The sequence below is a fragment of the Caretta caretta genome, chromosome 3 (assembly GCF_965140235.1).
Source record: "Caretta caretta isolate rCarCar2 chromosome 3, rCarCar1.hap1, whole genome shotgun sequence".
In the NCBI taxonomy this organism is placed as follows: domain Eukaryota; kingdom Metazoa; phylum Chordata; order Testudines; family Cheloniidae; genus Caretta; species Caretta caretta.
The window spans coordinates 156,478,994-156,502,267 of record NC_134208.1 but is presented as its reverse complement, the minus strand read 5'-3'; the positions used below and the strand labels follow the sequence as shown (position 1 = coordinate 156,502,267).

The window sequence follows — 23,274 nt, the reverse complement described above, 5'->3', positions numbered from 1 at the left end:
TAGTATGCCAAATGAGTTTGGTCAGGATGTTAACAGTGACTTAACTCTGCTGGTAGGAAATGCAGCTGAATGATATTCACTGTAAGAGGGAGGGGTGTGTGTGTGTGTGTGTATGAGAGAGAGAGAGAGAAATGGAGGCCTGCTACAAATTTCAGATCAACATCTGATCTTTTTGAGAATTCAGAGGGATTCACAACCACTGTTCTATCTATCATGAACATGTATACAAAAATTGCACTCATTTAAGGCTTTTAGAGATCAAGAGGCCTCAAAGATCTTGTCCTTATGAAGCAGATGATTTGGAAGTAGGATGCTAAATCTCTCCACATTTTTTAGCATCGATGGTTGCTTACCCTATTATGTGACAGGGAGTATAGTTATTGATCACCCAGTCCCAGATCAAGTGACACACTCTTATTACGTTTATTTGTTTGGCTGTTTGTTTAGTGGAGTCAGCCACTTCAAGAACTTAATTTGTTCAATATATTATACTCTTAAATTCAGCAATACTAGTCTAATGACAGTAAAATTGTTGAAATAGTCAGACCCTGGCAACAAACAGGCCTGTTGTCAGATTTCAGGGATTTCATTACATTACCACCAAGATAAAGTCTCAATGAAGGGCATAAGTCAACCACTAACCACCTGGGGTTAGATAGAGACACAAGCCCCCTTATCCTGAGCTAAGTCATTGCATAGTTGTGTATTATGTTTGTATGTAGGGAGATTACTCCTTTATTTACAGTTAAATATGGGATACTAGACTTGATGGTCCACGGGTCTGATCTACTCTGGCAATATCTATGTTGCTAAATTCCACCCAATAATATATAGTATTCAGTTATTTTACCATAAATTCGCAAAGGGTCAAGATATAATTCAGCCATCAAGGAAACTAAACTTTTGTCTACAATTCCAGGATGAGTGACAAAAAAATACTGTGTTGAAGCCAGTTTATATCCTAAAGGTTATTGTTGCAATCAATAGAGTTAAAGTTAGCACACACTGTGTCTTTATATGAAAGGTTAGCACTTGATTCTCCTCTTGCTTATGCCATTGTTACTCCCAATTTATACCAGTGTGAGTGAGATCAAATCAAGTCCTTGCAATCTTCAGAAAACATAAAAATTGTGACAGGGAAACTCTGAATCCCTTGAATTGACACATTTCCATACCCCTGGAATTCTGTTGCACCTGTCAGGCTTGCCTTATAATTCAGGCACCATTTCTCACATGCGTAGAGTCATCCTGGTCTTGCAGAGTACTATGGATAAAATTGACCATCGTAACCTGTTCTTGTTCATTTTAAGAGTCTAAATCCCTGAAGACTTGTTTCAAACATTTTAATTTATGCAGCAAAAACTCAATAGAACATGAATTCACCTGCTTTATGTGCAAGATTCCAGGTACCAAATACACATGCACACACAAAGCTTAAAGCACTCTGAGGTAAAAACAAAGCTTGGAAATATAGAGGGGTAGTGTTGACAATTCTGCTGAGCAACAATTCTCATTTTCCATATGTAAAACAAACAATTTATCCTGACTCTCCCTGTGCACATAAATGGGTAAAAGATATCCTTTCAGCCACTGAAACGGTATTCTTTATGTCCTGTGCATATCAGCACTTATTACATATAGTCTCTAAAACACTTTAGGATCCTTCAGCCTGTTGTTTATTTTGTATTTATTTGCATTTATTCTTTTATTTAAAGGTCTGAGCACTTTGGAATCTCCCATGAATATTCCTTTTCTCCCCCCTGATTTCTCTGCCTGGAATTTAACTTGGGTCATGAAAGATGCTTCCCCTTTCTTCCCTCACAGAGGACAGCATGGTAAGTAGGCTTATTTTCTATTCCCATGCAACTTTACATAAATACTGTATCAGTAGTTCAAAACATTTAAAGTAAGACTCTTCATGTTAAAATAGCCATGGTCCCCCTGCTATCAGAGAGGCTCTGCATGAACTGAAGGATCCACACTAGCAGGTCAGATTGCTTGGTCATAACCACTACACTTTTAATTGACTTGGCAGGATTGGAATGGGACAGATCTGGGATTATGGTTCAGACTGTTCTCTCATATGACCTAATTAACGATGATGTAAAACCACAGTCGTCATACAATAGAATGATATGCCAGTGTTTTCCTAGTCAGGGCAGGACTGAGTAAAGATATATCCAGCATGCAATTTAGTAAAGGGACTGAAGGAGGATATATCCACCAGCAGTTTCTCATGAGAAGAGATAAGGTGGAGAGAGGCTAATAAGATTTACTCACCATAAGCCTGTAATTATCTGCTTGAGGGAAAAGTTTGACCGACCTATATGAAGGAGTTCCATATATCTTCAAATTTATGTTGCAGCCTTTTATGCTGTGCAATATATATTATTTGTACTGGCATACAATATCTGCTTCTAGCTGTTGTATCTGCGTGACTGATGAGGACGCACCAATTTCATTTTAGAAGGGACAGTAGCAAATTTTCCCCACCTTGGCTTTCACAGAGGCTTCAAGGAGGATTTCTCATTTATCCTTTATTACTTCATCCTAACCTCTTTAAATTTCTCAGAAATATCATTCCAAGAGAAGGGTTTGTTCTAAGAACCTAAAATCATGTGGATTGGTTCCATCTAATGGAATCACATGTAGATAAATGTACTGTATCTAAGTTTAAAATGGCTTAAAATGGCTTTTGGCTGATTATATAATCTGTCTGGATGAAGTTCTATCAATGCCCAACCCACCATTCTGCAATGAATGGCAGGAAATCAATTGTATATGTTACACAAAGATGATTCCTCCTCAGTGCTCCAGAATTGGCAGAGAACAATATTTTCGTATATAACCCTTCTGCCAGGTGGAGCCAGCAGCAACAAGGGCCGGCTTCGGTATCTAGGGGTTCCTTTTCAACAGTAGAACACAAAACCAGTTTGAGCCCCAACCCCAGGGACCTGGGACAATTACACACCACACCCTGGGTGCCTCTAAGAGGCAATACTTCCCCTCTCACAAGCACAGAGTCTGAATGTAGCAAAAAACTTTTAATAAAAGGAGGGAAGTAACTCAGCATTAATTTGGGAAAACCCCACAACTAGGGTTCATAAATATAAACCGTAAGCAAAAGACCCATTCCCAAGTAAGTTGGGCAGTGTCCTTTTCCCCTCAGGGTCTTACGTCCAGCAACTCCAAAGTCCTTTTAATGTGCCCGTCCCACCCCACTCACAGTTACCGTCCTTGGCCAGTACAGCCCCAGAGTTCAGAGGTTCATCTGCACAGTTCACTTCCCACCCCGTGTGGAAGGGGGGACAAGGAGGCACCTTATATGTGTTGCCCTGCCGGCCGATTGCCACTGTGATCTGGCCCTCCCCGCCAGCTGTCCTGATGGCTTTGCACCTCCCTTCCAGCTGGCCACTGGCTGTGCCTCTCTGCCAGCCACCCTGCTGACTGCACCTCTCCACCAGCTGCCCGCCTGGCCACTTGCCAAGATGTCTTCAGGGCACCCCACTTAACACAGCTCTCAGTGATTTCAGCTCTGTGATTTCAGCTGTTAGTGGGAAACCTCATTGCTGGTGCACACTAGGCAGTCTCTTGTAATAGTAGGTCTAATATTTAGACTTAAGTATCGGTGATTTCAGCTTTGTAGCATGTAACAGGACTCTCAATTGAGTCTAAATTAGCTCTTTTATTATACAGTGCAGAGGAGAAGGGTCTAATGGGGTCTAGGACCCTTAAACAGGGCCTGCACCATCGGGTACAAATCCTATCCCCACCCTATCTCAATTTATTGGGCTTTGGAACCTGCCTTGCAAGTGCTATTTTCAGTTGAGGGTGAGTCCCTCATCGGGGTATGCCAAATACAGTTCTGCTGCCCTCGGTTCACACAACAAGGATAACAACTCTTTATCATTCCTATCCCAATAACAAGGAGACTGGGGATCCAACACCAGCCACAAGTGGTCATTTGGGCGAGCAATCCCATCATGCTGAGCACCTAGCCAGGGTGGGTGTGTTAATGCAAATGAGATCAGCTCCTGAAGTCCTTTTCCATAGCTCACCACTAGAGGTCAGGGGAGAGCTTATTCAGACTCTGCTTACATTTATAATGCTTTATATTTTCAAAGCTCTTAAAAATCTCAACTAATTTACTGATAGTATTTGAAGATAGTTCTGAATTTGGGTCAAGTATTTCCTATCACTTTCAGGATGTGCAGTTCAGAAGAGTGGGAGGAGTCTTGAAGAGGGGCCGATCGCTTTTTGTCACCATTGCACCTGGGGAGCTCTGGAATTTCCAGAGGTTGCTCTGTCCTATGGGTCTGCTTTAATTTACACCTGGACTGCAGTGGACCCCAAGGCACTATCTAGCAACCTGGAATACCTATAGGACAGTTTGCTTTGGCCACACCCATGTAACCCAGGATCACTATATTTTGGGGACTGGGTGGTCCATGTTTCTGTGTGAAGTTGAGCCACGACACCAGCCCCCGGGGAACAAAACAAGAGGAATTGAGGTGTAAAGGGACTGAAAGCAGCCTAGTCAGGGCCCTATTTATTGTTCATCTGAATCTCCCTGGCTGGAGACTTTGGTATAGTTTCTCCCTGCCAGAGGGAGAGGGAAGCCTTTGGTATTCTGTGTTATGACCCACACACCCCTCTCTATTTGTCTAAAGGGCACCAAGTCACAAAGGAAATCATTATCAAAGATGGGAACAGAACCCAGCTCTTCACAGTCCCAGTTCCTTTGCTCTCTGAAATGGCAAAGTGTCACTGAGTCCAGACGTGAGGAGGTGGTCTCAGCCAAATCTCCATTTTGACAGAGCCAATCCATCCATCTATCCAAACTTGAAGGTTGTTTTTTTTAAATGTAAAGAGAAAATGTTGAATATCACCAGGTCCTTCTTGCCCCCAACTCTGTCTCCTTTGGAAGTTACCCCAAATCTCAGTATGCTGGTGTCCTTCACTGGCTCCCTTTGATTAGCTGTTTGCTCAGGATGGGTTTGCACAATAACACCTAGTGGTTTATTCAGATAGCATTCAAAGGGAGAAATACTTTGACCTTCTATGATTTCAAAGCACTTTGCAAATCATTAAGTCTCACCTCACTCATATGAAATGAGTAAGCACCTCCATTTTACAGGTGGGAAAACTGAGGGACAGAGTGGTTAATCTGCTTCATATGCTCTGCATCACTGTGCGGTGTTCAGATACTACAATCTTCAATATATGTATCCTCAGAACACCCCTGTGAGTGAGGGAAGTGTTATCCCCATTTTAAAGATGAGGAGCTCAGGCACAGAGCTCCTCAAAGGACTGGCTTCACAAAGGTACTTAAGTGCCTAACTCTGAGACTCAAGCACCTGAGTCCCGTTTTTAGACAGCACTGTGATCCACAAAACTGCTCGGCTGCTGCCTAAGCTGCTAAACTCACTCAGTGCCCGAATGTTTGAAGTAAAAGTTTCCTACGTGCCTATGTTTCTGCCTCCCTGGGCATGTACACTGCTGCCTCACTCTAGGTCCTAGGATGCCTAAGCCCCAGTGCAATCCACGAACTGGGGGAAGACAGGCGTTCCCCCACCTAAGTCATGTGCAGGGCCTGATCTAGTCGGTGAACTCAGGGGCTGCCTAGATCTACATAGAGCACCTTTGTAGGTGAGGGAGAAAGAGAATTTTCCTTATAACTGTTAGTTCAGTGGTTGAGTACTCACCGGAGAAGTGGGAGACCACCAGTGCAATCCCCTACTCTGTCTGATGAGGAGATAGGATTTGAACGGGGTTCGTCCCCTCTCAGGTGAGTGCCTAAACTGCTGGGCTATGTGATATTCTGAGGTAGTGCTCCCTCAATCTCTGCTGTTGAAGTTGTTCTCTTTTCTAACTGAGTTCCCTAACCACAGGGCTAATGATTAAAGGGAGGGCCTCCCCTCCCCCAGTTGTTTTATGTAAATCTAAGTGGACTCTAACCACACCAATCAGATCAAGCCCCGCACATGACTTAGTCAGAGCAGCTATGTCCCCCCAGTTGTGTGGATTGCTAGCAGAGATAGGTGCCACCCTGAAGCCCGGACTTAGGTGCCTATCTCTGTGAGAAGTGTGGGGCTTAAGACACACCGATCTCTTCCCATGCATTGTGTAGGGAATTTAGTGTATCTCTACACTGCAATTAAACACCTGTGGCTGTAACTTGCTTGGGCTAGGGGGTCCTAGAACCTGGGCTCCAGCCTGAGCCTAAACATCTACACTGCAATTAAATAGCCGCTTAGCCTGAGCCCAGGTCAGCTGGCATGGGCCTGCCGCGGATGTTTAAGTGCAATGTAGAAGTACCCTTGGGCACCTAACTCAGGTGTTGTGGATTGCAATATTGTTCCTGTGATTTTTCTAGGTGCCGCAATGTCTAAATGACTTAGAGAAGGTCACATAAGATGGCTGGGGCAGGGCAAGGAATTCAACTCAAATCTCCTGAGTGCTAGTGTAGTGGCCTAACCACTGACACATCCTTCCTCCTAGGTTAAGTGAGCCATCCCAGGTCACATAGTAAATTACTGAGTGTGAAATAAAACCTAACCGTCCTCTTTCACTAGTGGCTAGAGCATTGTCCTTCCCTCTCCTAGAAAAAAGTGCCACTGTTTGCAGCATTGTGGCACAATTAAGATTACTAGTGAATGTTTAATAAAACTTCTATTAAAATTTTGTTTGTCTAATAGTCTGATGGGATCCATCTAATTAAGTGACTGGCATTGCTGCGGTGGAGAAATATTAGTTTTCTTAATTACTTTTTTCCTGTTGCTCCTGTTAATGGATCAATTTCTTAGATTGAAAGACTGAGTAAATTAGTTTTGTTTAGGGGTTTTTTGTGTGGTAAAAAAATTAAACTCCCCTCCCCTCAAAAAACAAAACAAAAAACACTGTTGAATTGGCTGCAATAGTTCTTGCAAGCAAATGTTTCATCACATTTGTGAAATTACATTCAACTGTCCCTAGAGGTGGTCATCCACTCAGGCTGTTGGAGAGGTTACTTCAATAGGAAGCTTTTACAATACTCTTCCTTCTGTGTCTCATCAGTACTAGCAGTTTTCCAGATTTGCTGCTGTATGTGAGCATTGATTATTCACCTACCACCCTGGAGATACAAAATTTCACCTGTCCTACAGAGAAGTGAGATTTTTTTTCTTAATTTTATTTTATAGGAGCCCAATGTTGTTTAAGGGACAGGAATAATTTTTAAGCGTCTAGATTTTTAGGCTTTCCTTTATTCTTTCTCCTTGTCAAGATGCTCTCTCTCCCTCCCACATGGCAGGGACTGAAGAATATGGGATCAGCAAGCATTCTTAAGCATATGTTGTCTAGCATATTAAGCTCCCCAGAGGTACACAAATTGGCTGGCACCTTGCTAGCACCTGTCCTTAACATGCAGCAACCTTGTCTGAGCCTGCTGTGATCAGCTCCCTGAAACCACTAGCCTCTGGCAGCAGAAGCACTATCTTCCAGGCCCTTGCAGGCCTTGCTCTCTCTGTACAGGTGGCAATGGGCACACACCAAATGAAAGTACTCAGAGAACTCTGTGAAGTGTTCAGCTCCTTATCCACCGAACACTCATAGTATTACCAGATCTGCTGTTCCCAAAGGTACAAACTAGCCTGTAACATTCAACTCCAGACCAGCACTTTTCTTAATACCACAGCACTTATACTAAATCTTGTTTTCACTATAAATATATTTATTCGTAAAGAATAGATGCAAGTGATAGTGAGTAAGAATATTGGAAACTAATATTACATATAGAAAAAATCAAATATGCTTTCTAGAGACTAGACTTAACTAACAAGTTACTCTCTTATCTAAAGAAGTTTATCTTACTCAACATTCTCTTCAGTGTTTTCAACCAAGCCCGGTTGAGACCCTTTTTGTATATACCAGAATCAGGAGATTCTGGTAACCCCTCTGCACTCCCTTGCCAATTGTCATTAAGAGGCTCTTTGGTCACACACTGGGATTAGATGTTCCTTTTGTTCAGGATAGGAGGACCAAAATCCAGGAAAACAATCTTTCTCTCCTTGTCCCTTTGTTCTCCTTCATCTGCAGACAATATTCCAATGACAATATGCAATTTATGCAATGACTTATATAAGTATGAAGTACTATACAGTAAGATAACAAATTGCCTTTTTCTTTTTTCCTTTGGTATTCATTTTCCCTAGAGACCACCCTAATTTTTTTGGCAAGGAATCCTCTTTTAGGGCTTGTCAAAATATGACAGTTCACATCTTGCTACTTTGTTGAGTCAACTGGAATATAAGTTTCCTAACAAACCTCTTTAGCATCAGTTCTTTAGACATTTATACGGAACGTGCATTAGAAATTCCCTTTCATAGAGATGTTTGTCTTGTATGCATGAGAGATTTGGTGGACAAATATTTCCAGTTCTGAGCACATGCACCATAGCTGGACATACCTAATCTGTCACTTTCTTATGGCTGGAGGAATAGAAATGAGATCTGTGTTGGCTGTTTCATTCCCCCATGAGATGTCTTGACAGACTGTGCTTATAGCTGATTGATGAAGGAATCCTGATTCCTTTTCTTTGTAGTCTGATTTTGAATGAACAAAGTAGCTGTCACAGATTTTGGTGACTGAGTCTCCAATGCACGTAAAGGAATAGGGAAGAGATAAAGTGACTGCTGTCAGTTTAGAGATCGTCGTAACAAACAAATTAGTGGGTGTGTTGTTTAATCTAAGAAGTGGGCACTCATGTTATTTGCTACTGTTGGATTAATTTAAAGACTTTTTTGCAGAGTTGAGTTCTCTATCTTTACTTCTCCAAAGATAGAGGCAACATGTCCTAGTGATTAGTGCACAGGCTTAAAGTCAGGACTTCTGAATTTTATTGCCAGCAGTTTACAGTGTTTTTGTAGAACAGAAAAGGAGTACTACTGGCACCTTAGAGACTAACCAATTTATTTGAGCATTATGTGTTGCATCCGATGAAGTGAGCTGTAGCTCACGAAAGCTTATACTCAAATAAATTGGTTAGTCTCTAAGGTGCCACTAGTACTCCTTTTCTTTTTGCGAATACAGACTAACACGGCTGCTACTCTGAAATTTGTAGAACAGATGGATGTTATTATTCTAAACTCATATGGCATTTTAGATCTAGCACTTAACATGTTCAGAGTGTGTTCAAATCCATTGAGGTAGGGGATAAGAGTTTCTCTCATTTTAAAAATGGGGAGGGGGGTTGTGAGGGTGGATGATGTCACAAGGTAGCTGGCCCTTTATGGGGTCTACCTGTGACTGAGGCTATGTCTACGCTACAGATATTACAGCAACACAACTATGTTGCTGCAGGCTAGGAAGGAGAAGGGAATAGAGAGGCTCACCTTGACTCTGTTTTTTGAGTATCCTTCGTTTATGGGATGGCTTTCCCATAACCCTAAAGGTATGTCTACCCTGCAGTTAGACACCCACAGCTGGCCCATTCCAGCTGACTCAGGGTCGTGGCGCTCAAGCGAGGAGACTAATTGCTGTGTAGATATTTGGGCTCAGGCTGCAGCCCAAGTTCTGAGACCCTCCCTGTCACAGGGATTGGAGTCCAGGCTCCAGGCCAAGCAGGAGTACCTACACTGCAATTAAACATCCCCATGAGCCCAAATCAGCTGGCATGGTCCAGCCACCATTTTTTAATTGCAGTGCAGACATACCCCAAGACAATGCTAACTTTTTTTCAAGACATTTGCAATACCAGCCCTCCCTAAGATGTGGAGATGGGACTTTGGCTAGAGGGGGTTTGCCATCCATCCCAACACATTTATGGGACAGGCCTAATTCCCATGGGTCTGTCCTACAACCAATGCTGTTTTTTCCTGTAAGGCGTAAGGTTAATTCTGAAGGCGTAATGTTAATTCTGAGTGCATCTAGTGCTCCTACAAGCTGTCAAATTGATAGCCATGGAGAACAAAGTGTAGCATTTTCTCAGCAAATGGGCAGTAATCATGGAAGTTCCTTCACCCTAGGCCCACTACACAGCCCACTGCCACACACCACTGTCTTAACCTGACATCTCCCTGCACTGTGACAACATGACTGAAGAATCATGGGGTGATTCTTCTTCTTCTGGTGTAGATGAGTGAAAATGGGATTCAAGACTAACCTTATAGGAGGCCCCCAGACTCCTAAAACTGGCTGAACCATGCCATCTATACCTAGAGGAACTGGGAAAGCTTTAGGAACTTCCTTTTTCTCTTAGATTAGTAACTGAAAACTCAATTGTTTGTTTCCCTATCATGAATTAAAAGCTTTATAGGCCTTAGATACTGAGAATATAGAGGTTAGTGGGTGTTAATGGAGGTCCCAGAGCTCACTCAGCAGAGCGTTTCTCCACTATACAATTTAAATTGCATCTCTTCCCCAATGAATAAATGTCAATACAGTATTTATTTTAAAAGAAACCTACCGTGGTAAGAATGTTTGATCCCTATCCATTCTCTAGCTTCTGCCATTACTACAACTAATAGAGCCACACTTGTTGGGTGTTGGACATGAATTAGTCAAATTTTTGCCAGTATAGGCAAGATCTTTGATTTAGATGCCTATATCTGAAAGTATGATGTATGGGACAGCTGTTTAAATACCCAGTTGATATGTTTGTGCATAAGCATAGGGCTGAGTGTGCATGGCATTCACACTTATTGATTACCCTAGTCAGAGAAGGGATAAACCAATCCTTGATCATACCATTTCAAAACATGGTGATCCAAGGGGGGGCTCTGATCCTGAAAGTCAGAAAGAGAGGAGATGGAAAAAGACCTTTCTTCGGGGGAGTTGGAACATGAAAACTTATTTATATAAATCCTTGTTCTTTCCAAAGAGCCAACTCTGGTTTCCCTTACACTAGCTGCCCCATAACGAACGTGTGTGTGTGCTGGATAGTGAAGGAAAGGGAGCTGCCATATAGAAGGATATATATTTTCCAGTAGATCTTACTTTTAAGGTGGTGGTCTTGAGATCTGGTTTATATTTTCTTTTTACTAGGCTTTTTTTGTTTAATAGAAAACTTTCACTAGCATAACTAAAATGGCGGTAGTTGCCATTCATATTGGAAAATGTACACCAACATAACTAACATATAACATAGATATAACACTAACACATAACACTAACATAGATATAGTTATGCCAGTGCAAATCCCTAATTATTTTTATTTATTTATTTCTGTTCATCATGCATAGTTAACAGGAGCTCCAGAAGCTTTGCAATAACTTTGTGTTAGTTTGTAATGATACTGGACTAACTACCAGTTTAAAGAAGACAATGATTATAGCAAACATAAGTTGACTATACCAGAAGTTTTAATAGTTGGCAGTATGCTACAAGTTATGCACAAATTCTATTTTGAAGCAACTATATTGGTTAACCTATCTCTAGGAGAAAAGTTTAATGCTCACTTCAGAAAGGCAGCCACCACATTTAGTCAATGAACCAAGCACATGTGGGATAACAGGAAATTGAAATTGAACACTAAAATATGAGTTTACCAGACGTGTGTCCTGAAAACACTTCAATATGGTCCTGAGCACGCTGCTGTATAGCAGGCATGAGAGAAGGCTAAACACATTTCACACCCGCTGTCATTTTCATATTTTAAATATCAAGTGAGAAACTTAAGTTCCTGATACCGTAGTATTTGAGAAAGCAAAATTGCCAAACCTAATTACTGTTCTTAAACACAGGTGTCTTCATTGGTTTAGTTATCTGTACTGGATGGATGATGGACATGTTCTAAAGGACCTACTGCATGGAGAAAGTGTGGCTGATCTAAGGCCACTGGGCTGTTGTAGGCTCAGGTTCAAAGATGTTTTGCAATAGTGATTTGAAAACTTCCAACATCAACATTACAAGCTCCAAAGAGGCAGCTAGCAACAGGCTACACTGGAGGGTGGTGCTGGAGGGCTGTACTATACAAGGGCTGGAAGGAGTCAGAGGCTGAAGAGAGATGGTCAAGAAAGAGAAACGTGAAAAGAACAAAGAGGAAATTACAGCAGGTGTCCTAGCCGCAGTAGTGCACCAGATTCATCTTCTGGCCCTGCACCATCTGTGACAAGGACTGCCACTCAAGAACTGGACTTTTTAATAACTTGTGATGCTGCAGCATGACACGTAGCAACAAAACTGCTTTGGCATTTTCACCATCATCTTTTGAGATGAACAGGTGACATCTATCTGCTGTGTATTTATTTGTATTAACGTAGAACCTAGGAGCCCCAGTCATGGACCAGGGCCCCATTTGCTAGGTACTGTTCAAATATAAAACATATACACAAGGTCTTAACATCACTTCTCAATTACAATTTCCTACCTTCTCAATCAGGTAGTGACTTGCTTTATCTTCTTAGCCAGATTTGGTAAGTTGGCATTTCCTTATATAGCCAGCAAGTTGTGATATACACACTGATGGCTACAACCAAAACCTTAAACAGGTGGGTGTTTACCTTTATTTGATTGTAAGCAACCAAGGTTATTTATTTTCCATTTTAAAACTATAATGATATAACAGATTTATTATAAACTGCCTGGGCATTCAAGAAACTGGAAGATATAATGAGCCTTCAACTTATACGCTATATTTTAAAAGTGGCTTTGTGATTTACTGGACTTAGCACCTCCTTTAGAGCCTTTATGATCCATAGTATCCATATAACTACTGCATGGATAAACCGATACCTGTGAATATAAATCTTTGTGAAAGTCTCATTGCAAAAAAACCTGAGTATGCACAATTGCCACCTTCTAAAGCTCAATATCTAGTCTTATTTGGGGAGTGGCTGGAGGAGGAGATGGAAGGGGAGTTTGGAAAAAAAAATCTTTGTAGGTTCTACTAAATTTAATTACTTCCTACAGTGTGTGTTTGTTTGAAAACGGGAAATGATGGCTTATTTAATCAAATAAACTCCAAAAACAAACAATTTGTTTCCTACACTGCTCAACACACACACAGCATTGTGTAGGATTTAAACATAAGACAAAGATCAGAAAAGAGAGGTGAAAGACCTGTTGTGGGTGCATTAAAAATTGACCAGTAATTTGTATTTGTGGAAGGAAGTAATTTGTGGAAGGAACAGATTCTTAGATGTTATAAGGAACGCTATGCTTGTAGATGTGGTATAGTCCTGCAGCAGCTACCAAAGAAGGTTCCTTACAACTCAAGAACAGTTTGTAAATGAGCTTACATATAGTCTATATGAAAAGCATTTACTCTACATTGTGGACTGATCATTAACTTGGTTTGAGAGGAAGAATGGTCCTGTGATTAGGTTGTTGGCCTGGGACTTGGGAGATTTGGTTTCAATTTCCTCAGTACTCAGGTTTTAATTTCAATACCACTGTCTTCCTGTGTGAAGACAAATCACTTAATCCCTGTGTGCCTCATTTCCTAACCTGCAGAAGAGTTAGTACTTCCCTAGGGCACAAGAGCATTGTGAGAAGAAATTCATTAAAGCTTGTGAAATGGTCGGATACTATCGTGATAATGCGTGTATAAGTCCCCTAAATAGATATGAATGCTTAATCAAATCAGACACTTTTTAAAGGTGCATATGAGTCAAACACAGCATCTTACTATGCAAAATGATCTATTTTAAATCTTGTTCTGAGCTGCATTCAGCCAGGCTGATCCAAGGAGGTATATGTTACACACATCCCTGCGCCCCATGGGATTCCACACAAGGGAAGACCGATGTGATTGTCATCCCCAGCCCTTCCTCTGGGTTCCCATTGCTGACAGGCAGCTTTAATTGCCATGAGGGGGCACACTACTGGGGAGATGATTGATTGATTGTTGAATTGTATTACTGGAGCGCTTGGATACCCCAGTCATAGACCAGGGTTTCACTGTGCTAGGTACTTTACCATCACAAAGCAAAGGCAGTTTCGGTCCTGAGGCATTTACAGTCTAATTATAAAACAGAAGGCAACAGATGATTACAAACCGAAGGGGAGCATAAGGAAACAGTGAGATAAAACTGAACAGCATAAGCAGAGGTCTCAGCACACCAGCAGCCTAGCTGCTGTCCAGTTTCTGTAGGCATCCCAGTAGGGGAGGGTTTGAAGGAGGACAATGAGGTGGCTTTGTGGATATTTACAGGGAGCAGCTTCTATGCTTAAGGGGTGGCATGAGAGAAAACACAGAGGTCCTGTTTGAAAATTGTAGCAAATGAGAGATGAAGGGTGGCATCACTAGCACAGTGGAAGCAGGTGGTGATGTCTTGATAGTGTGTAAGAGAAGATGGGTGAGGGGGCATGGGCCAGTTAATTTAATGGCTGTCCTTTCATAGAATATCAGGGTTGGAAGGGACTTCAGGAGGTCATCTAGTCCAACCCCCTGCTCAAAGCAGGACCAATCCCCAACTAAATCAGTCCAGCCAGGGCTTTGTCAAACCTGACCTCAAAAACCTCTAAGGAAACCTCTTAAAAACCACCCCCCCTTCATGTTATTCTCCCAGGGGATCCTGCACATCAGTTCCCTGAGGGAGTCAAAGTCTGCTTTTCTGAAGTCCAGGGTCTGTATTCTGCTGCTCTCCTTTCTTCCTTGTGTCAGGATCCTTTCCATGCATCCTTTCTGGCCTGGGCCACCCAAGGGGGTCAGTTTTGACCTTCTAACATTAAAAAGCCAAAGTTTTTTTTCATTTCATGATGAGTTTCAGTCATGGGTCAGCTCTTTACTCCTTTTCTTTACAGTTGTTGGCCAAGCTGTGCATGCTGATAAAGGGAGATTTATAATGTAAATGCTGGGAAGTGGGGAATGGAAAAAGCAGATATTACACAAAATATGCAAGACACACAAAATCCATATGTAATAGTGTCATCCATGTCCTCCTTCCGCCTATTGTTTCCTGTGCTTATACCTTGTATTTTGTCTCAAATTTGGCACTGAGCCTGGAAACATTTAGACAGGAGGGTAACTTCTCACACATGTGAGAAGTCCCATTAAAGTTCAATGGGACTGTTTATATGTACAGTTAATACTTATGTATGTGCTTTTCATGATTGGAGCCTTACTGTAAACTCTAAAGAGCAGGACTCTTGCAATGTTTTGTACAGCACTTAGCACAATAGGGCCTTGATTCTGGTTGGGGCTTTTGAAGATGCCATAATACAAATTTATAAATGTATATGGTATCGCAAATAAGTATGGTGCCCCCAGAAACTATGGTGTGGGGCATATATAAATGTTGGTAGTGATAAATAGTTTAGATTGATGGAAAAGGACAGGAGTTCAGAACCAACTCACCAAAAAAGTCACATGCTTTTAAATCTCTCTCCTTTCATTCGTGTTGGCATAGGCAGGACTAATATTAAATCAAAGCTGTTTGGCTCTTCTCATGTCTTTTTGTGTGTTGGCACAAAACTGAAGATACTCTTGCATTTTATAGATTGTTTTCCATTCTCCAGGATTTACTAAAAATGTCAGGAAATTAAGGAAGTTTGGTAGCAGTGATGTAAAAACTGGGTCGCATGTGTTAGGATATAGATATTCAGGCCTGTCTGTAAAGGCCTATACTCTAATTTAGGTGTATTCTTATCACTTAGCTAGTTACAGAGGTATAAAAGAAAGAATCAAATCACTGTCTTCTGGTGTAAGGGCCTTCTCTTACTGTGACAGTCTGAGGCCCTGTTCTTAGGCTAAGGCCTTTGGCTAAGCAGCAGAGGCAGCCATAAGCTCAGAAGCAAACAGTCACATCCTCACATTCCAAACTAGTCACATTGAAATAAGGTGCTATTGGGCTGTTAGGAATACAATCCTGTCTTGATAATGCCTATCACCTCCAGAGAAAGGGAAGTGCCTAGAAGATGTAAAAGGAAACCTAGTTGGATAGCATCCTGTCTGGCAATAACTCACTTATCAATAGCTGGGATGTGAAATCCTCATTTCTCTGTTGTTCTGTCACTGTAGTCCCCATTTCCCTGTTGTTTGTCTGTATAATCTCTGTCTGGTTCTGTGATTGTTTCTGTCTGCTGTATAATTAATTTTGCTGGGTGTAAACTAATTAAGGTGGTGGGATATAATTGGTTAAATAATCATGTTACAATATGTTAGGACTGGTTAGTTAAATTTCAGTAAAATGATTGGTTAAGGTATAGCTAAGCAGAACTCAAGTTTTACTATATAGTCTGCAGTCAATCAGGAAGTGGGGGGTGGGGGAATTGGAATCATGTTTTGCTAAGGGGGGGGGGAATGGGCAGAGGGACACAAGTAAGGCTCTATGGTGTCAGAGCTGGGAAGGGGGATACTAATGAAGGAAACTGTAATCACGCTTGCTGGAAGTTCACCCCAATAAACATCAAATTGTTTGCACCTTTGGACTTCAGGTATTGTTGCTCTATGTTCATGCGAGAAGGACCAGGGAAGTAAGTGGGTGAAGGAATAAGCCCCCTAACAGCATGCATGTACAACAGCATCCCCTGCTGGATGGAATCAAATCTGCTCTACTATATCATAACTAAGGCTAAGATTTTGTCATGGATATTTTTAGGAAAAGTCATGGACAGGTCCTGGGCAAAAAAGAAAAATTATCAGAAGTGATGACCTAGCCGTGACTTTTACTAAAAATATCCGTGATGAAATGTGGATCTGCGGGTCCCCACACTGTCTGAAGTGGGCAGCTGCGCAGGGGTTAGGAGCCGCCTGCAGCAGCTGGAGGCTGTGGAGTTCCCTGCAGCCTGTGGCTGCCAGGAGCTCTGGGGGTTCCCCCACCACTGGCAGCTCTGGGGGCCCCCGCCACCTGTTGCAGATGGGAGCTCGGGGGTACCCCACAGTGGCTTGGAGCTCTGGGGGATGCCAGAGGCAGTGGGGGTTCACTTTGACAGATTTATGTTACCAATCTGCCTGGGGCTTCAGGTGATCAGGCTGAGGCCACAGGATCTTTAGGGAAGGAGATGAAGGAGCACACCAAGTGACTAAGTTTAAAGCTTTATTAACCAAATAACAGCGGTGAGTGCTGGGTGTGCCCCATGTCACTCAGAGAGAGGAAGAAAGCGTTAGTGCCTGAGCCCTAACCCACTTTCATACTTACACATGCACAACCCAAGGCTGGCCAAGCCTGGGTGTAATGTAAGAAGAAGAGGGGGAAGGGTAGACGAGAGTTCTGCCCTGTGCACAGGTCATCGAGGGTTCGCTGTAAATCTCTGACTTGCTTCAGCTCTCGGGAGGGTTTTAAGCCCTGGGTTCTTCAGGGGGCATTTTCGTCCAGGGACCTTCACCCCACCCATGCTCTCGGTACCAGTCTGAACCGGTCTTCCGTGGCTCCCTTAGTTTCCCCAAAACACACCGGTTTCAGGGTTGCGAGGCGGTTGTTTTTTAACTCACTGGCCTTCGCAATCTTACTGGTTTTGCAACCCCTTCAGTTCTGTCTGGCTCAGGTCTCCTTGCTCACAGCTGGCCGGGGTTGAGACAAAGGCTTCTGGCGGTTTGGCAGCAGAGAGCTTGTTTGTGTGTGCTGGCCTTGGGCTGCAGTTTCGTTCCTTATCTTTGGGCCTAGCTGGATCATCGAGTTAACCCTTTCCTTCCTTCCACGCATATGAAGGTGTTAGCAATATACAGTGCTGTTGCTTACCCAGGGGACCCCACAGGGGGGCATTTTATTGTGAAACTTCTCAGCTCCCTGTCCCCGTGGGTAGTGGGGGACCCTGCAGATCCCGACCACCGCAGGCTGAAGTCACGGAGGTCACTGGAAGTCACATATTCCGTGACTTCCGCGATCTCCGTGACTAAATTGTAGCCTTAATCATAACCTTTATATTGCTAAAATGTTATCGTCTAACTCTAGAGATAGAGCCAACACATTTGGAACAGAAGGACTTGAGTTCTATTCTTGCGGCTATTGTGTGTTGTGCATGTCCATGGATTTGTTACATTTATTATCTCAGTGGTGTGACAAAGGAATTGACAAAACACATGATTCAGAAAGAAGAATGTAAAAAAACAAAAAAACAAACACTAGACCTCACTGATTCCATTTCCTCATTAAAGAGGTGGATTATCTGAAAGTATAGAGAAAAGACAATACTATTAACTTTAGGATTAAAAGATGTTATACCAGCAGGAGAATTGTCTGAACTGCATAAATATATGCAGTCTGGGAAGAAATTAGATGCTTAATAGAGAACATAATTGAAGTCTAAAAAAATCTTAGTTTGACTAATGTCAATTTAAATGATTTGTTTTAATCTCACAATAGTGGCATGAGAGTGGATACTAAAGAAAATCTCCAGAGAACAGCATTTTCCTCCTAAAGGGCCTTAAGAGTAGGCTTTTCAAAAATATCTAAGGGCCAGTTTTTAAAGGTATTTAGGCATCTAAACATGCAGATAAGTGCCTCATGGGATTTTTCAAAAGGGAGTTAGGTGCTTAGATGCTTGGAAAATCCCATTAGGTGCTTGTCTCTATCTTTAGGCACATACACATCTTTACAAATCTGGTGCTGAGTTATTTAGAAGCACAAGTCTCACCCAAAATCTTGGACTGTTAACTGCAGACCAAGTCTGGGGAAGTCAACATACGAGGGACTTTCAAAAAATAAAGGAGGAAAAATCATTGGACATAGTACTTGGAGATGAATTCCACACTTTACGGTATGTTGTCTTGGACAACTTTACTCCATAATGTGATGGTGAAAATACTGTATTCAGAGAAAGGAATCTTAATTGCACCAACAGTTTTAAGCATCCTTAGAAAAGTCTGTTCTTAAAAGAGAGCTTAGTGCTGGTGAAAGGTGTGGGTAGCGAGCTTTGGTGGTTAAGTCCCAAAGGACACTCAGCAGCAAATCAAGCCTCCACTGCTGCACAAATGTGCCTCACCTGGAAGGACCACTTTTGTGAGTGAAAGGTCACTTCAGACATTCATGAATCATTTAACCACAGACTGCCATACAATATACCAGTTGTGCTCACGGTTGGTGTGTTGCAGAACCCCGGTCCTCCAGGAGCTGGTCTGAGACCAGCAATTCATAGACCACTGAACAATCTTCAGATTGTAATGAGTTTCTCTTGAGTTGGGTGGAATTTGAACTGACATCCTATAATAGAAAAGCTCTATATCCAATTTTCCTCAATCTCTGAGATATCCAGTCACCGTTCTCTAATCAGGGGTAGTCCAATTATTTTTTTCGAAGTCCAAATTTCTTGGTCAAGGTATAGTCAAGGTCCAGACTCCAGAGCAAATAATAAAATATAACAACAATAATAAGTAAATAATCTTGGGGTCTCTTCAAAAGTATCTGGTGGTCTGGATTTGGCCCACAGTCAGTCTGTTGACTACCCCGCTGTAGATAATTTTTTTTCCTGCTTGAAAATTTTTGCTGGCCCTCTTTTCCCCCTAAGAGATGTGGTGGCCTCTGGCCCTTCCTCTTGGTTTGCTTCTGCTCTGTTCACCCCACAAGGCACCTTTAGAGTTTGGTTCATTCGGAACTCCTCTCCTATCTATCATTTGATCTGATCTGTCCTTTCCTGTGTCCTTTTTTACTTGGAAAGGGAGAAAATACAAGGAGAAACATGAAAAAAAATAAGTCCTAACTCATGTAAGAAATATGACTGATTAGGAGGGGAGAAGTTAGGTTTATTAACCCTGTATATACTGTCTGTTTTCCTGTAACAGTATTTGACTGCAATTTTGAATTGCCTTGTGAGCTGGAATATTCTCCTCCACTGAAGGACGAAGAAAACCACAACAGGACCTGGCACAGAGTGAGTGCAGAGGAGTTAAACCTTTTGCGTGGACCAGAGAGAGATCACTCCGAGGATTCACCAAGAGGTAGGATGAGCAAGTATATTTAGTCTCCTTAAAATAATGGTGGTGTGCTTCTAGATACCACACCCTATACAATGTACAATTCTGTTCCTTTCTCTGTGGCAAGCAACACGTGAACTTAAGGGAATTGCTCTGTCTACAGGAAGCAAAATAAGACTGGATTGAAATCTGCTTTGGGATTGTAAAAATCTGAACCAGACTGGACTCAGGACATTGCACTTGGAGTTGAATAATAATATTTTACACGTCTATAGCACCTTTCCTCTGAGGTTATTGATGGGGATGGGGGAGAAAGATGAATTCTACTTCACATCACTCGGGGTACACTGGGGCACATGGAGTTCGACGTGCTCAAAGTCATTCTGTGAGTCAGTGGAAGAGCAGAGAATAAAATCCATGTGTCCTGCATTATTGTCTTTCTTGCAAGCCAGTGCAGACAATTTTCTTGTTAGGATTTAAGCTTTTTCCATTGAAGCTATTTAGAGAGAAAATAAATACTAAGCATTTGACATTATCATCAATAAAGCAATGTACATTTAAATAAAGAGATCTAGAAGTAGGAAAAGTAAAAAGTGTATAAATTTTCTTTTCTCGCTCTTTTGAATCAAAGATGGCTTCTTTGACCTTTCTTGGGTATTTTTTTTAATTTTGCTTTTAATCAAACCTGACACCAGCAGCATATTTCATTCCGATTATAAATGACAAAAGGATCAGCAAGATGCACTTTGCCTTCTTAATCCTAAAAGAGTAGAGGAAAATCCCACCCCCCTTCAACCTGTTGTGGGTACCTGCTTGAAAACTGCCACTGCTAAAAGTCAGGGTGTCATTTAAGTGGCTGGAACTACAAATGGGAGAGGAAAGTAGGGACACATCCAAACAAATGTTGGGGAAAGTTTTTCCTCTGAAACCTTCCTTTGTATTAGTCTCAGAAAGACATGTTTGTTTGTTTGTTTGTTCTATCTTCACCGTGTACTATGCTTTCCCATGTGCTTCCCAAAAAGTATTCTTTATGCATCAGCTTTTAGTGCCCATTCCTTCAACCTTACTCGTGTTGAGTTATCAGATTGATTTAAGAGATTTATCTTGGATGGGTAGAAAGACTGGACTGATGAAAGAAATGTCAGGATCGGGACCCTATTGTGCTAGAGACTATACAAACACATAGGATGATGAAGCTTATATTCATTGCATCTTGTCTTAAATTGGATTGTAACAAACAATAGGAAGGAAGGGGGGGGAGAAGAGAAGGAAGAATAGCAGTAATGAGAGGAATTTAAGTAGCCTAGCTAAGTGCAATGCACAAAATAGAGTCCTGCATCAAAGAGAGATACACAGAAAGCAGGATGCATTGGGTAAACCAGACATGGGATGCTTTAGATGAAGGTGTTAAATATTTAAAGTCTTCTCCTTTAACTTCTAATGGAAATTCTGGCTGAATGGGACTTTAAGGAGGATTAGTATGAGAAGGGTGGTTGCTCAGTGAACTGCTTTGAGAGGAGGTTCCACACCAAACAGGCAGTGGGGAGGAACACATGGAGACAGAAATGGGAGGTGTGATGAGGCTGGAATAGTTGGTGGAGTAGAGAGAGAATGAAGGAACCCAATAGGATAAGAAGCTCAAGATATAGAGAGGGCCTTGAAGGCATGGAAAAAGAGTTTAACTCCGTGGGTGAAATCCTGGCCTTTTTAGGGTATGTCTGCACTGCAATTAAAAACTCTTGGCTGGCCTGTGCCAGCTGACTTGGGCTAAAGGTCTGCTTAATTGCAGCGTAGACTTAATTGCAGTTCGGGCTTGGGCTGCAGCCTGGGCTCCAGGACCCTGCGAGATGGGAGGGTACCAGAGCTCAGGACCCGAGCTTCAACGTCTGTACCACAGTTGAGCAGCCCCTTAGTCCAAGCCCCAGAAGCCTAAGCTAGCTGGCGCAGGCCAGCCACAGGTGTCTAATTGCAACGTAGACGTACCCATAGACGTACACTTGGGTGAAATCCTGGCCCTCGTGTCATCGGTGTAGTTTTCAAGGGAGTAAATTCTCTATCTATGAATGTGTTCTGGATCCTGCTTCTGTGATTATTAAGTTTTGAATAATTAGACATTTGTCTTTGAAGGATTTGTTTTCATGTTGGTGTAAATGTTTCAGAGTTGGACTGAGATTTAAAGTCCAACCCGTGCTAGAGGGGGAATTAAGTCATGTGGTTGATTTGGGGAGGGGACTAGAGTAAGAGCCTGTGCAGTCGATGGAGTCAGACTTGGATTTGTTTGGGGTTTTTAAACAAATAGACAAATTGAGGATAGTCAATCATTCATTTTGTGGTGACTCGAGCCCTTGCAGAACCTCCTGAAAAGCCTTGCAGTTCCCAAATGACTGTAACTTCTTTTGCATATGAAGATGGATTTGAAAATTCTACACTCCCAGCTTTCTATTTTATATCACTTTAATTACAGCTGCTTGGCACAGAGACATTTTGTGTGGTCTGTTTCAATCTGAAATAACTAAGCACAGTAATTCCAACCCCCACTGTTTGTTTTCTGCACAACATACTTCCAATTATGTGAGTCCCATTTCATCTCCATTCATGAGCTGTAATGAACAGAAGTAAATAAGCAGATAGCATAACCCAATTTTGAGTCATTTTAACTCATCCTTGTCACTTGACTATCAAGTCATGTCAAGTGAATTTCCTGTTAATCAAGACAAATATCCCAAGCCTGCTTCCATTATCCTCCCTTTATGTATAAAGATTAGTAGAAATTCACTGATAATATTTGACACTGAGAAGCAATATTCCCAGCTGTGACTTAGACTCAATGTATGAATTTGGACAAACTTCTGTCAACCCTAGTATCCCCTTTTGAAAAATGGAGGTAATAGCATTTATATACATTTTTAAAACACTTTTGAGATTCACAGAAGAAAGGTGCTAGTAATTATTGTGTTATTAATTATTACATTATTAAAACCTTCTGAATGGTACACTCTTGCTACAGAAAATTAGTGGATATTTGTAAACGAGGCACCTTTCAGTGTATGTATTAGGGAATACCAGTGGTTCATTGCTTTGTATTTACAGTTATACAGCAAGCTTTTCACTAAAGGATTTTCCCCCCAGTTAGTGGATCAGCCAGCCATGTCCAAGACCATGCAATCAGTTGTGAATCTACAAGCTTAGGTCCCGATCCTGCAAAGAGTTTTATATATATATGCTTAATTTCTCGCAAGCAGATAGCTCCATTGAAGTCAATGGGATGTTCACATTCTTAAAGCTTATGTGTAAGTCTTTGCAGGTTCAGAGCCTTATTATATTTAAATTTCAGTAGGAGCCTGATTCAAGTCCACTGAAGGCAATGGGAAAGACTTGCACTGACTTTGTAGGGCTCAGGATCAGGCCCATATGCATATTAGTGACTAGGTAACCCTTTGTGGGTTACCACATTTTTTGTAATTCATGAATAAGCAAATGCCATAAAATATTCAGGAATACT

General features: G+C 41.8%; 1 protein-coding gene across 2 annotated transcripts in view; it reads left to right on the top strand.

The window, feature by feature from the left end:
• Positions 1–23,274, top strand: part of ALK (ALK receptor tyrosine kinase) — a 547,569-nt gene that overhangs the window by 140,159 nt on the left and 384,136 nt on the right. For both annotated transcript variants that reach the window (XM_075127046.1, XM_075127045.1), the window contains exons 2-3: positions 1,716–1,835; positions 19,641–19,796. In XM_075127046.1, coding sequence (XP_074983147.1) covers positions 1,716–1,835; positions 19,641–19,796 — 276 coding nt within the window. The remainder of the gene's footprint in view (positions 1–1,715; positions 1,836–19,640; positions 19,797–23,274) is intronic.